Below are 15,031 nucleotides of genomic sequence, written 5' to 3' on the forward strand. Positions count from 1 at the left end.
CAGGTAACATGAGTCTGGCCCTTTGGGAGCAGTGCTGCCTGACACAGGTGCTGGTTTGTGCTCTTTGCTCCCGAGCCATCTCTCTAGGCTGTAACCATTTTTATTAATTTGTTCCTTGGGTTTATGTGTCTGGGTGTGAATGTGGAGGCCAGAGGACAACTTGTGGGAGTTGGTTCCCTCCACCAAGTGGGTGCTAGGAATTGAAATCAGGTCATCAGGCTCGATAGCTGGCAAGTCTGCCTGCTGAGCCTACCGCCTGCTGAGCCTACCGCCTGAGCCATCTCTTCAGCCCCTAAGTGTCGTTTTTTTTAAAGTTCGATCCACATCTTGAGTTACAGGATTTAATACACTGGTTCCTCCAAGCCTGTGGCTTGTCACTTTGATGGAAAGTTTTGGGTGACAGGGACCAGAGTTTAAGGTTTTAGGTCTGTGAATCACTCAGGCAAAAACAGAGGAAGAGGGAGACAGATTTGAGAGCTTTGGCGAGAGCCCAGGTGAGAAGCCATCGGCAGCAGGGTGGCTGAGGTGAGCACTGGAGTCCTAGGCGCACCTGAAGGAAGACGGGATTCTCCGATGGAAGGAGTAGAGCAAGAAGAGGAAGGAAGTAGGGTGTTGCTGACAACCTGGAGGGGTTTGACTTAAGTCAGACGGATGGGGTCAAAGACGGAGGAAAGCCAGAACCTGGCCTTTGACATGCGACACTTCAATGCCCGACAGCTGTTCCAGCAGAAGATGAGCTTGTGGCTGCAGGGACTCAGAGTCCTCTAACAAGGCTCTGACTCATGAGACAGGAGCTGAAGGCTCTGCACCTGGGAGGCCTGGAGACCACGTGAATAAGCTCTCATCAGGAAGGAGAGGCCACACCACACATGGAAGAACCCCAAACCCACTAAAGACGAGGTGCTTCCCGCAGCCGAGGTGTAAGCCGTGTAGGCACTGAATAAGGAAAATGTCAATGTCCCCAACACCCAAGCCCAGAACAGAAAACCCTGGCTCCATTATCACATTTGAAGCAACTTTATTAGAAGGCTGCTCGCCTTTGACAACTCCAGTTACAGCGGTAGACTATACAGACGGTCCTTTTGCATTGATCTCTGCATCGTGTTCGGATTCTCCTCATCGGACTGTTCTGGGACAATGGAGGTTCAATTGCCAAGTGGAGCTGGCCACTCATTGAGCAAGGGCAGCCGTGGGCCAGAAGGGAGCCCAGGTCACAGGCTGGGGAGGGCAAGCCGCCCAGTCCTTTGGTCCTCACCCTCACACCCACATCAGTGAAGTGCCCCACTGCCTTGTCATTCCAGAAGGGTAAAATAAAGAAATCCTCCCAACCTTTCCCACTACCCTACGCCTGCCAGGGGATGCTCCCCACAGTAAGGGTCCTCCCTTGTGTCTTTCCTTCTGTTTCCAGCTGGGAGAGGAATTTCTTTGGACAGACATGCCATCAGTGTAGGCAGCAGGTAAAGTCACTCTGTGGCCACTTTTCCACCTCATCTTCCCACCCCCCACCAGGCGATGATGGGAAGGTACAATCAACCATGAACATAAATATGAATAAAAAATGTACTTGACAATGACAGGCTATTAATTAAACAAATCTATAAAAATAGTTAGGACATAACTCTGTTCAAATAAATACAAAATAAATAGGCTCCAAGCAGTGTGATATGCCGCGTGGAATGTGAGGCTGGTCCCACTCGGCCCACAGGACCTCAGAACAGACTTTAAAGCAGCCAAACCACTTCCCTCCGGCTCTCTCTATAAGTGCTGTACACGCGCTTTGTCCAGCTTGTCCTTCCGAACCACAGCCTTTATCCAGTTCAGACATAATTAAGGCCTTCAGCATCCTTTCCTTCTCATCAGGATAGCACACCGGGACAGACACCCTGCCCCACCCTCACACCACAGACTGGAACAGTAAGTGTGGTCACGATCTGGTGCCAGTCCTGACGGGGTTTAGGGACAGCTCAGAGGACGTTAGGCCCATGCAGGTAGCACAGATCCTCTGGGATCCAGGTCCTAGATTTCAGCAAAGCCATGCACCACCGTGTCAGGCAGTCAGTGCCTGAGTCCCCAGGCCCATCCACACAGCTTTGCTGGTGAGCTCAGAGGAGGCAAGGACATTAAGGGGTACTCCTTCAGCTTCCTGTACCACAGGTCCACGGGAATGCTACAGCTTGGGAAACAGGTTTGGAGGAGCAGCAGTGAGGGGAGAGGGACAAGAAGAAGTGGGGAGAGGTCCACTTCCTACCACAGCACATCCATGGGAAAGACTTGAGGGGACACAGGAATGCTCTTTGGACCAGAGGGAGGGTGTGGCCGAGGTCTGGCTGCGTGAACAAGATGGAAGGACTAAGCTGGTCTCCAAGCTCACTATTTGGCAGGCATTGCAGGAAACGTCCTGTCTCTAGGTGCAGGAGCCTACATCCTACTGACCTCTGGACCCCAAGGAATGTCCACAAGGTCTTCCTTGGAAGGGATACAAGGGCCTGCCAGGTCAGCAGGATCAGCCCAGAGCTTGCCAGCCCCTGCCCTTCTCCTGTGGCATCCTGGGTTTCACAGCTTGGGTAGGTCAGCTTAGTGTTGGCACATTCACAGAATGAGATGGCTGCACACCCTGGGCTGCAGCCCAGGATCACCAAGTCCGCCACCCTCCCGTCACCGAGACTGCACACCCAGGGTGACTTTCAGGTTCTCGTACACCACGTAGCTGATGCTCACAGCTGGAATCACCTTCATGAAGTTGGGGGCCAGCCCCCGGTATAGCCCGAAGGCCCCTTCAGTCCTCAGAATCTGTCTGAAGAGGCTGGTCATGGTTACCTCAGGCGCACCCTCAATGGAGGCTGTGGGAGAGAGGCCACGGGTTAGATGCCGCCTGCCAGCTACCCCAACTACTAGGGACATGGAAGTCAGCACAGGACCTTACCTTGTGCCTGCATCCGAGTCCTGACCAAGGCCAGCGGGTAGCTGGCCAGCTGGCCACAGGTACTAGAGATAGTGCCGCAGGCCAGGAGAACAAACACACCGGGATCTGCGCTGTTCACTGCGTAGCGCTGTAGCCAGGTATTTTTCAGTGTCTAGGGGCAAGCAGGACCAGAGGTGAGCCTTAAAGAGCCAGCGTGGGAGAGACGTGCTGGGGTGGAGCAGCCACTGAGCCCACAGGAAAGCTGTTTCCTATCACATGAGATCTGAGAGGCCATTGTAAACCGATTCGCTTGGCCTGGGCCTTACTGAACTCCTGACTAGCTGGCCTTTTGCACCTGCTGTTACTTGGGCTTCTTGGCTAGGGCAGTCTGGAGTCTGAGATCTGTGAGCGCCCAATGGTCACTGTGTTCTGGGACCTGCCTGCTGAACCTCTGGACCCTAAAAGGATAGACCTGGGACAGAGTCTGAACCCACTGTGCAAGAGGTGCAGGGCAATGCGAGACCACTGCAGTGAACAGTGGACTGCTGTCTCTGATCTAAGCATTTCTACCAGGGAGGGTGGGGTACCAGGCAGGTGCTGAGCTCCATCCACTCTCTGGTCCCAGGGTCTATGCCCCATAGGGCCTCACCTCGTAGACAGCAAGGTCGATGCCAGCATAGGGGATGATCCCCAGCATGTTGGGGACGTAGCCTTTGTAGAAGGCAGCTATACCCTCTTTAGCCAAGATCCTCCTGGCACAGTCCAGCATGCCCGAGTACTGGCCTGTCTTCCGCAGGGCCATTCGGGTCTTCAGCACCTGCAACGAGAGTGACAGCAACCATGAGCACAGCCCGTTCCTCTCTGTGCCCCTTGGGTACTGCCCACTCCAGGACCCAGGTGGCCCTTACCTCCATTGGGTAGATACTACTCTGGGCAATGGCCCCAGCCAAGGAGCCTGCCACAAGCCTTTCATGGATCCTCAGCGTCTCCTGATCACTGCCAATGACGCGCTTGATCTAAAACAGGAAAAACAAAGGGATGCACCTAGGGCCATGGCGCCTCTCCTGGCCCCGCCCTTCCCCTCACAGCCAGTCAGCTTTGGATGAAACCCACGACTCTGAGGCTACTTTATGCTGTCCCCAGATGGAAGAAAGTGGTAGGAGAGCTGGTGTCCCCCCCACCCCTACCCCAGGCCTCCAGAGATGGTGTCCTCCCCACTCCTACCCCAGGCCTCTAGCTACTATCTGGCAACCCTCTCCCAGGTCCTCACCTGCTCATACGCCATGAATTTGATGGCTGACTCAGGGGCAATTTTGAGGACGTTGATGCCATTGCCCCGCCAGAGAGACTTGGCCCCCCCTTCTCGAATCATCTGTGTGAATCCGCCTATGATGCACATATTGTTGCTGCGGGAGGCATGGACCTGAGGGGAGAGTCGAGGTCAGAGGAGCGCAGCAGGATTGAGGACTGCCACGGTTCACTCTGGGAGGAGCCTGTGCTTTCAGAACACCAGGAAGGCGCTTCCCTCTGAGTAATCTGAGGAATAACTTAGCATCCTGATGATCCGCAGCCATGGCTGGATGTTTTTGCTTTATTATTATTGTTATTATTATTATTATTATTGACAGGCTCTTATACTGACAGCCTGCCTTAAATTTTCAATCTTCCCAAGTACTGGCATTGGAAGTATGCCCATCAACCCAGACAGGACAGCTCTTAATCTCTATATTTACATCCCTGGAATTCTGTCAAAACAAAAGTGAGAAGGAACTATTCAAATTTCTGTTTTCTCAGAGGCTCTGGAAGGAGAAATGGCTTCTTTGGGCCACAGAGCTGGAGCAGGGGCCAGTCCAGGCTAGATTAAGCCTAAAGCTCTAAGTCTGTCTATTTCTGGAAGACAGGGTGAGATCCCACCTACTTATGCCAAGGGGGTAGGGCGGTGCCCACGAAGCACTAACTCCAACTCCATTAGCTCAGGTGTTTGGGCTTTTAAAGCAGGGCCCAAGCTGAGGGAGCGAGGGAAGCTGAGCCACCAATAACCACGGGTAAAAATTCATTTCCTACTCATCTACATGAGCACATACAGTCTGTTCAGGGGGCTTCTGGGCAGGCCAGGGCTCCTGGCACAAAATGGGGTAACTGGTCACTGTTCAGACAGATACCAAAGTCCATGAGTGTCCACATGTGGGTCATTTCACAATGCTTCCCTGACATCAGACAGGCTTATCTCTGCCCTGTGGACGTGGAATTGCATGCCTAGGCAAGGTAGAAGCACTGCTTCCCGATGGCCTCTGGGTCATGAAAGGATCAGCTAGCTCATCCTACCTCCCATGAGGTGCTCTATGCATTCTGAGATGCGCTGAAAGAACCCAGGTCCCGCCACACTTCAACTAACAAGCCCATGTAGGGTGATGCACAGCTTATGTCTCTTAGATAAAGTTAGAGCAGCTAAATGCAGAGGTTACCTAGGCCTGGATCTCCTGGAGCCTGCAAAGCATTAACTCCATTGCCAGGTGGGAAGTCTGGGTTTTTAAAGCAGGGCCCCAGATGAGGGAGGGAGAGGAAGTTGAGCCACCAGTGAAGCACAGGGAGAAATCTGCTCACCTGCATGAGCACCTTCAGTCTGTCCAGGGGAGCAGTGCAGGTTCTGGAAACGGCCCCTGCCCCACCTCCGGCCACCAGGTGCCTCCACCACATCCCCGTCTGCCTCTCTTCCACCGTGAACTCATCCGGGACTGTCAGGTTCTCGCCAACATCGAAGATCTATGGGGAAGACAAGCAGAGACGTCAGTTTTACTCAGGACACCGTGGCCAAGCTGCCAGTCATCTGGAGACAGTCACTGCCTTCCACGCTTTCAAGTGGCCACATTAATGGTGAGGATGGAAGGCGCTGAAAACTCACTGGAACTCTTTCCCTTGGCTCAGACTGTGGCTGCAGCTCTTGACCTTGTAAATCATCTAGATGAGGAGAGAGCATCACAAAGCTGCTGGGTTGCCCTTTTACAGGTGGCTCTTACATCTTCCGGCAAGGACTGCAGGGGTGGACCACAAGGATCGGGGAAGATGAACAGAAACCTTGCAACCTGATGTGGAACTGGATTGCTGGCAGGACAGAATGTTATGCAAGGCCTCAGCAAGCAGAATTCTGTCTGCCTGCGTTAATACCCCTCTCTGGAACTGATCCCAGTCAGCTCTGCTGACCTCTGGGCTCAGGTCAGAGACAAGCCAGCTGTTCTGAGCCCTAGAATCGCCACTTCCTTTCACCCAAGAAGCCCTGATCTGGCACCGTAGGAGCAGGGTGGATAAGCAGGGGCAGCCCAGCCAAGAACAGCAGAAGTCTTGGGCAGGGGGTTAGCTCAGAATGATGTTTCTGACCGTGGAACCACGTCGAGAGAGTGAGAAACAGCTATGTAGGCCCCTATAGAGCATGCTTATTAAAAACAAAAACCAAGAAGCCAGAGTCTAACTCTGTAGCCCAGGCTGGCCTTTAACTCACGATGCTTCTCTGTCTCAGCTAGGACATGCTATTTTTGTCATAGAGAGAAAATGATACTAAAAAAGAAACCAAGGGAAGGCGGAGGCATCTGTAGCAAGGTTTCTGCCACCATCCCAAGGAGGACAGACTGTATGCTTCTGGGAGAAGCGGCGGCACTGGGAAGAGAGATATTTGGAAGGAACCTGAAGGACAGAGGCATGCGGGGATAGGAAGATACGCCCAGTGAAGGGCAAGGGACAGTCACACTGTTCAGGCTGGTCAGAAAGAGGAGGAACATATGGCTGACTAAGGGGGAACTACATCTCACTGGCTCAGGCCTGCGTGGGGAAGGGATGACTGACGCACATGAAGGTGACTGCCCGAGTGGACAGGGGGTGTGGCCTCACCGTCGAGTGCTTCCAGTACAGGATGATCTCAGGGATGTTCTCCACGGGGTGCAGCAGGTGGTAGTCCCTCCACTCATTCCAGTCGATGGTCATTGTGCCGTTCTTGTCCATGCTGCAAGGCAGAAGCATGGTCATTCCATGTGCCACACGCCATCTGCACCTGTGTGCCCACTAGACGGGATGAAGGCAGGTGCCGTGGCCACCAAGGAAACAGAAGGCGCCTGTGTGCCCTGAGAAAGGCTAAGGTGGCTCAACACCCCACTTTCCACAAAACCCCATTCTGATCAGGGAGGGAGGCAGTCACGGGGTGACAGATACTTACTAGGTGACAGGGCCCCAGAAGTGGCCCGTTCGTATTCTGACAGACAGACAAGGGAGGATGCAGAGGAGAGAGGAGAAACAACACAAATAAATGCTTTGAGCAGGTTAGTAAAGCAAGCGTACACCCAAGGACACTGGGGGCCACACAGCATGCGAACACAACTTTCAGTGAGGAGCAGAAGTGGGCTCCAGGGCTGCTGTCCCTGTGGCCAGCAGCAGAACACAGCTGGATACAAACTGTTCTGTTTGCTGAGCTTTCCGGAAGCCCTCTGCCCACGAGGGAGCCATCTTTCTGGCCATATGTGGCTACAGAGTGAAGAACAAGGCCCTAGCAGAACCCAAGTCAAGGCCCACACATGGAGCCAGCCCCTCTTCATCAGGCAGAGAAAGTGCCCCAGGGATACTTCTCGCCAACCCAAAATGCCCACAACTCATCTTGTCATTTTAAGGGTCACTGGCAAATGGGCTAATTCCAGATTACGAGTCTTAGAAGACTGCTTTGGGAAAGGGCTTCTTACTCAGCCTTCCAAACCACAGCACCAGTTTCAGGGCAGCAGGTCAACATGAACAGCACGTGGATTAGTCCAAAAGCCACTAACATATTCCAGGGAACAGAGCTCACCCACAGAGAACAGAGCTCACCCACAGAGAACAGAGTTCACCCACAGAGAACAGAGCTCACCCCCACTCACCTCTTAAGAATCTTCTCTGCCTGCTGTTCAGAGATCTTGACACCCAGGTCCCGCAGGGACTGCATGATCTCTTGAGCATCAATTCGTCCTGTGACAAAAGGGCCGTGAGCAGGGTCAGGCACTTGGTAAGCCGGAGGCATTCCCAGCAGAGGAGCTACAAGCCGAACTCACCATCGTTCTTTTTGTCCAGGCTCTTGAACACCAGCCTCAGTTTTTTCTCATGATCTTGGAGGTAATGTACGAACTCTTCAAAGTCCAACTGCCCATCAAGGTCCTTGTCACCTGCTTGCACAATTTTCTAGAAAACCAAAGAAAGAGCTTGAGATGTGGCTCTCTAGTCTCTTGTCACAATGGGGAAATAACTGCTCTCCACAGGGCCCAACAATGTCCTATCTCTAAGGATATGCCAGCCTGCGGGAACCCGACCATGTCGATTTTACTCACATAGCAGAGCCACGGCTTAGATTCCCAGAGGCTGCCTAGAAGCCAGGGCCCCCCAGGAAGATCTCAGAGAGGCAGGCAGGGCGGCGTGGTTGCTCTTCCCTAGCATTCCCAAGGCCAGTTTGTTCCACAGCCAGGGTAAGCGGCTTGGCTCCCCTGCAGGGCTGTCCCTGGGACTAGACTTCAGCCCCATCCTCGCTGAGATGTGGGGATAGCATTGGAATCCAGATTCCCTTAGGAACTCTGCTACTTGCTCCATCCCCTGTGGTGGCACTAGCCCTGTAACAGCCTGGTGACTAGAGTGAAGGAGCAGACAATGCCTACTTGGCAGAAACGTTGCCAGGGAACACTCTGGAGGCTGCAGAGACAGGAAGAGCCAAGGGCAACTATTCTTGGGCACCTGAAGGCACTTCAAGTCCAGTCCCTGTCTCAGGGACATCAGATATAACTAACCCCAGATTCCCACCAGGTGCTGAGGGCCAGGGCAGCTTTACTAGTTCAGTGACCCTGACCCTGGGCAGCACCTGGATGCAAAGCAGCTGGGCACTTCTTCCCCTAGGACGGGGCATGGGGTACGGAAAGGCTTTACTGAGGCCTTTCCAGCAGCTTGCTCAAGGAGGCACAGCCTATCCTTTCCTCCATGTTAAAAAGCAGAAAACAGCACTTAGACGGTGTTCAGAGGTGGCCATGGCTTTCCCATGCATTCTGAACCACCTTCAGATCTTATTGCCACCCTAAAAGTTAATCTCAACAGCTTGAGACTTTGTGGGAAAAATATGGGTCAGTCCAACTCAGCAGCACTTTGTTTTTTGTTTTTTAGTTACAGTTAGCCAGGAGTGGTAGTGTGCACCTCTAATCCCAGCACTCCAGAGGCAGAGGCAGGTGGACCTCCGTGAATTCAAAACCAGGATGGTCTACACAGGGAGTTCCAGCCCACCCCGAACTACAGAGTGAGACCCTGTCGCGGGGAGGGGCCTTTTAAACTACATTATTTCCTTATTTGGAGGAGGTACTTTGAATCCAAAACAAGAGAACCTCCTAAGGAAAATATTCCTTGGTTCTCTTATGGACAAATCCATTCACTTGTCAAAAATCAACACGCTAAGTCCAAGTGTTCTGAGCCAGCTAGAGTTTAAAACTGATGGATCACTCACTGGATGGCTCACACTCCCAACAGTGGCCATTGCAGCTTCCCTCTTATTCAGCACGCTAGCCACTGATTCTGGGGGGCAGGCATAGATCCCTAGGACCCAACAGTGTGAGGGGTAGGTTGGTATGTGGAACACATAGAGCATGGGTCTTATCTGCTAGGTGGGATTAACTTCTAGGTGAGGGCCACCACCCCAGATTTCAAGTAAGAAGGAAAAGAATAAGCCATATAGGGAGGAGGCATACAGAACTCTCTGGTTCCCTGCCACCAACCCATGACGGTGCTAGCTGTACCCTTAAAAACATCCTCACAGAGCTTGCTCTATACCTGTGGACAAGGTGGTGCAAACCTATAACCCTAGCACTAGAGAGGCTGAGGCGATTCTGAATTGTACACTAAGACCCCGCTGAAGAAAGAAATGCCAGCTATGAGGGCAAAAGACAGATCTCTATGAGTACCAGGTCAGCTAGGGCTACATAGAGACCTTGTCTTACAAAAAAAAAAAAAAAAAAAAGAGGGGCGGGGGATATACAGACAGACTTCCTCCCTCCCCCTTTAAACCCACTCACACCTGCTTTGTGTCTCCAGTCTGCGATCCACAGATCAATACATCGATATGGGGGACAGCATGGAATTTAGTGAGTCACAGTAAACCCCCAACCCATGCTTCAGTTTCCCATCATACAAGGGCCAGGATCACTGTGGCCATCCTGTTTCTTGGTGCACCTAAGCATTTACAAGCCCAGGAGGGAATGTTGCCCTCTAATCCTAGCCTCTCTCCTCCTCCATTGTGTTTCTAGCCTTGGCCCCAGAGTTGTAGAAGCTGCCCAAGGAGTGAGACAGCCCCATCCTCACTGACACCCAGTACATTTTAGGAGGCTCCACCGCAGCCAATGAAAATGACTCCTACCCAGAGATTCCATCTCCTACAAGTGCCTTCTCTCCCAGCCCAGCCTTTCTTGGAAATAACACGAAAACCAGGCATTCCCATGACAGTGGACAGTGACCTAACTACCGGCTGCAGCCAGAGGGCCGGGGAAACACCTACATTCCAGACATTCTTTCCTCTAGGCAGGGAAGTCATGACTAGGCCCAGTCACCCCTTCACTCAAAGCCAGTCCCTGCTGCTGCCCTGACCACCCTGGCTCAGCATACAGACCTGCTTCCACTGGCGGTAGGTGGAGAACTCTTGCGAGGGGATAAAGACGCTGAGTTTGAAGATGGACTTCAGCTCTGCAGGAAGCCCCTTGGACTCAAAGTACTGGAATTCAGTCTGGGCCTCCCCAATAACCGGCACATACAGGCACAGGCAGAGCATGCTGGCGAGACGGGGTGCTCAGCCTCCACTGGGAGTCAAGTGGGAAATGCTGGAGTTTCCGGGGAAGTGGCACAAGAGATGTCTTGCCTCAGCTGTCACTGGCTGCTTAAGTCCTGCCCTTTTACTTAATTGAAAAAAAAAAAAAAATCCGCCCACTGTAGTGCGGCCAGCAGCCAATGAGCACAGCCCCGGCAGCAGACAGTATCAGGTTGCTCAAGAGCAGAGGAGCAAAGATCAGGACTAACGTCACTGCTTGCAGCGGTTAACTCTTGGAACCCAGGCAGCCGGCACTGCCTAAGCGCCTAGGTAGGGTGCAGTCCCATGCCCAAACAAACCTTCACCCCTGCCTGTCAATTCCTGAAAGTAAACAAACAGCCAACAGTCTGTTTCCATACAAGGTCCCCAAATGCGTCATACTATGCAAGCTTTCTCCTGAGTAAATAATTCCCAACTGAAAATTCAGTGGAAATAGAGGCTGAACCAGTGCCCATTAAAAACTGACCCAGGCTACTCACCGTGAGAGAGGAACCTGAGAGCCACATCCCCAGCGGTCCTGGAAAACAGACCCCACAATCCACAGGCATGCAGACCCTGGGAACGGCTCCGCGTCCATCAATCACTGGTTAGCCAAGGGTGAGACTCATGGTCCTCAAGCCCAAGCCCATTCAGAGCACTCAGAACCTTGCTGATCAGAGCTTTAAGAACTCTGCTGTGCCGTCCTGAAGCCTTTTTAAAGTAACTAAGATTAAATGAGTTAGGCACAGAGGCTCAAGCTACAGTTCCAGCACTTGGGGAGCTAAAGGAGAACCTCCAGTTTGAGGCCCTACGCTTCATATTAAGACCTTGTCTCAAAAACGGGGTGGGATAAAGGCTCAGGGGTAGAATGCTTGTGGGCCACACTGAAGGCTCTGAGTTCGAGATTAGTAATGCACACCTCTGGGTATGTCCAGGTAATTTCAGAGAAGACCAGCTAAGCATGGCGGTCCTCCCCAGGAGCAGGATGGGGCTCTAGATGGAGTAAAGGGTGAAAGCAGAAAGCAGGCTGCTGTAGGCTCGCTCTCTCTTCTCTCTGCCTCCTGGCCATCATGATGGACTTAAAACAGAAGCCAAAACAAATCCCTCCTCCCTAAACTGTTTTCACAGTAGCACAAATCTGACGAGTTGCTGGGCATGGTAATTCAGGAGGCTGAAGCAGGAGCACCGTTCAGAGTTTAAAGCCAACCTAATCTCAAAAACTAATAAAATGGCTAGCACAAGGCTTACTCACCAGCAAGAAGAGAGGGGAATACTGGAATTAAACTAGACCCCCTCACCTATGTGTTCTCACTGAAAATATTTGTCATGTGGCTGTGGACATGCCCATTATCACCATGTCCACTGGCAGCCCAGCACTAGATTAACACTTTAAGACAGAAGATCTCTGGTCCTTGATTTTTTTATTTTTAAATTGTATTATTTTTAACGTGTGTGTGTGTGTGCTGTGCACAAGTCATGTGCATGCAGGCACCCTCAGAGGCCAGAGGAACCAGATTCCCTGGAGCTAGGTTTACATGTGGCATCGCGAAGCCTGGCGTGGGTGCCGGGAGCTCAGGTCCTCTGCAAAAGCAGCACATGCCCTTAACTGCTGAGCCGGCTCTCCAGCCCCCACATACATCATTCTTTACATGCCAGCCTGCGTTCTCTTTCCACTCCTTCCTTCCCTACACCTGAAAGCTGCCGAGGGCGGGATCACGTCACTATGACAGGACAGGATCGGCCCCACCCCATTCCTTCTATGGCACATCCCTTATTCCTTCATCCCTTCCTAATATAGACTGAGCCTTGTCACTCCTGGGATGGATTATAATGGGGAATTACCATTTGAGAATCAGCAAAAGTGAAGGATTAACTCCAAAGTGTTTTGTTAAGAATCTGTGAAGATACATACAATGCCTTTAACCCCAGCCAGCACTCAGGAGGGTCTCTGTGAGTTCAAAGCCAGCCTGGTCTACACAGAATAAAACTGCTAAGAAGATTCTAGATTAAGACACTGTTGTATCATTGTGTATAACAGTGTAACAGTGAAAACAGACTCTAACGATGGAGAGGGCATTCCAGGTTTCCTGAGACTTAAGGCTGTAAATCCAGGCCTTAGTGTGCGCTGGATCTGAGGAAAAGGCAAATCCAGGCAGGTTCCTGCTCAGATTCAGCCACCTCTGAAACTGTCCAATCCAGAATGTTCTGCCTTGGAGCTATTTTAACACACACCTTAAGTCTACTGCTGGGGTCCTAACGAGAGAGGCTAAAGCTTCAGACCCTGCATGCCTGGTCTTCACCTCTTCCTTAACCCACAAAAAGGGCTTTGCCAGAAGAAGTTTTTAGGTGAAGGCTGATGAGACGGCTCAGCAGGAAAGCTGCTTGCCACCAAACCTACCACTTAGTTTGATTCCTGGGACACACGGTGGACAGAGCAGATGCCTGCCAGTTGTCCTCCAACTCACACACATGCACAAATGTAATTTTTAAAAAAAGGCAGTGATGGTGCATACTGCTAATCCCAGCACTTAGGAGATGCAGAGGCAGGTGGAGCTCTGCAAGCTCCATGACAGCCAGGGCTACACACAGAGAAACTGTCTCAAACAAAACAAAAAAACAAAAAAGATGGGGCGCGGGGGGGGGGGGGCGGGGCACGACTAGAGCGATGGCTCAGTAGTTAAGAGCATTGGCTGCTCTTCCAGAGGACCTGGGTTCAATTCCCAGCACCCACACGGTGGCTCACAGCCATCTGCAACTGTAGTTCCAGGGGATCTAACACCCTTTTGTGGCCTCCAAGGGCACTAGGCGTGCACATGGTGCATGGACATAAGCAGCAGAAACGTCCATACCTACCTACCTACCTACCCACCCACCCACCCACCCACCTACCTACCCACCCACCCACCCACCTACCTACCTACCTACCTACCCACCTACCTACCCACCCACCCACCTACCTACCCACCCACCCACCCACCCACCCACCTACCTACCCACCCACCCACCCACCCACCCACCCACCTACCTACCTACCCACCCACCCACCCACCCACCCACCCACCTACCTACCTACATGTATATAGTAAAATTTTTTTAATATTTATTTATTTTTTATGTATACAATATTCTCTCTGTGTGTATGCCTGCAGGCCAGAAGAGGGCACCATACCCCATTACAGATGATTGTAGGCCACCATATGGTTGCTGGGAATTGAACTCAGGACTTTTGGAAGAGCAGGCAATGCTCTTACCCTCTGAGCCATCTCTCCAGCCCCTATAGTAAAAATTAATAAAAAGAATTTCCTTGACTATAACAAAGGTTATTATCCTACACAGACCAATAGTTTTAGAGAGGCAAGGAATGTTCTCTGAAATGCTCTTCAAGTGCTCTTCAGCATACTATCTTACAGTGAACATCAATTCTACTCCAACATTAGTTTTGTTTCATTTTCTGTGGTGATGGAATTGAACCCAGGGCCTTGAATACTAGGCAAGTGCTCTACAACTGAAACACAGCCACAGGCCCAACATAAGTTGTTTTTGGGTTTTGAGACAGTTTCTCTATGTAACCCAACCTGGCTTTGAGCTTAGAATCTTCTGCCTTGGTCTTCCAAATACTAGAATTACAGACACGAACCACCACCATTAGTTTAAGAAACTTTGGAACATTTTTCTTTTGAGCACCGATTGTGCTCAGTAGAGGCCTTGCATGGTGGCGCTTATCTGAATCTCTAGGCCCAGGAGACTGACTTGGAGACCAGCCTGGGCTACACAAGCAGACTTTGTCCTTGTGTCCATACCTCATTCCCTGAAAGAAAGTAGAGCAAAGCAGGAGTCTTCGCACAGTGTTTGCTTAACTAAACACCCATCTTTTAATCCAGACTCCATCTTCAACATAGAAACAGCCTCTCCCAGAAAGAGTCAATCTCCAGGTGTCTGATGCCTGAGGCAACTGCTGTGTGCTGTGACTTCAGACTGCAGGCCACAGGAGTCTCTGCAGCCATCTCAGTCCTCTCTCCTGGAGCACACACCCTGCAGAACGACCTGGCTTGCCCAAGTCCCAAGTCTACTGGTGACAGGATGCAGGCTCACAGCCAATTCCAAAGGGGGGAGATTTTAAAGTCCAGTTTCCAGGAAAGACCTGGAACCCCACGAGCAACAAATCAAACGTGAGCCACACACGAGGCACAGCGACAGCAGACTCGGGTCCCACTCTTATCATTCCAAAGCAGCTCGTGGCCCTAGGGACCTGATCACAGCACACCGTGCGACGATCTGCTCTCCTTCCTTACTCTATCTAGTTCAGTGAC

General features: G+C 51.7%; 1 protein-coding gene across 3 annotated transcripts in view; it reads right to left on the bottom strand.

Moving 5' to 3' along the window:
• Nucleotides 1–998: 998 nt before the first annotated feature.
• The window catches only part of Slc25a25 (solute carrier family 25 member 25), a 34,699-nt gene continuing 20,666 nt past the window's right edge, over nt 999–15,031 (bottom strand). For 2 of the 3 annotated variants that reach the window (XM_050155394.1, XM_050155395.1), the window contains exons 2-10: nt 7,969–8,095; nt 7,798–7,885; nt 6,785–6,896; nt 5,507–5,665; nt 4,173–4,325; nt 3,811–3,918; nt 3,552–3,719; nt 2,924–3,074; nt 999–2,840 (exon numbers count right to left, since the gene is read on the bottom strand). In XM_050155394.1, the coding sequence (XP_050011351.1) occupies nt 2,656–2,840; nt 2,924–3,074; nt 3,552–3,719; nt 3,811–3,918; nt 4,173–4,325; nt 5,507–5,665; nt 6,785–6,896; nt 7,798–7,885; nt 7,969–8,095 (1,251 nt within the window). In that variant the 3' untranslated portion in view covers nt 999–2,655. Of the gene's footprint in view, nt 2,841–2,923; nt 3,075–3,551; nt 3,720–3,810; nt 3,919–4,172; nt 4,326–5,506; nt 5,666–6,784; nt 6,897–7,797; nt 7,886–7,968; nt 8,096–10,547; nt 10,821–15,031 lie in introns of those variants that run through there. The other variant, XM_050155396.1, reaches the window with a different exon arrangement.

The sequence above is a fragment of the Alexandromys fortis genome, unplaced genomic scaffold, assembly GCF_014885135.2.
Source record: "Alexandromys fortis isolate MF-2015 unplaced genomic scaffold, M_Fortis_MF-2015_v1.1 scaffold_72, whole genome shotgun sequence".
NCBI classification, from domain to species: domain Eukaryota; kingdom Metazoa; phylum Chordata; class Mammalia; order Rodentia; family Cricetidae; genus Alexandromys; species Alexandromys fortis.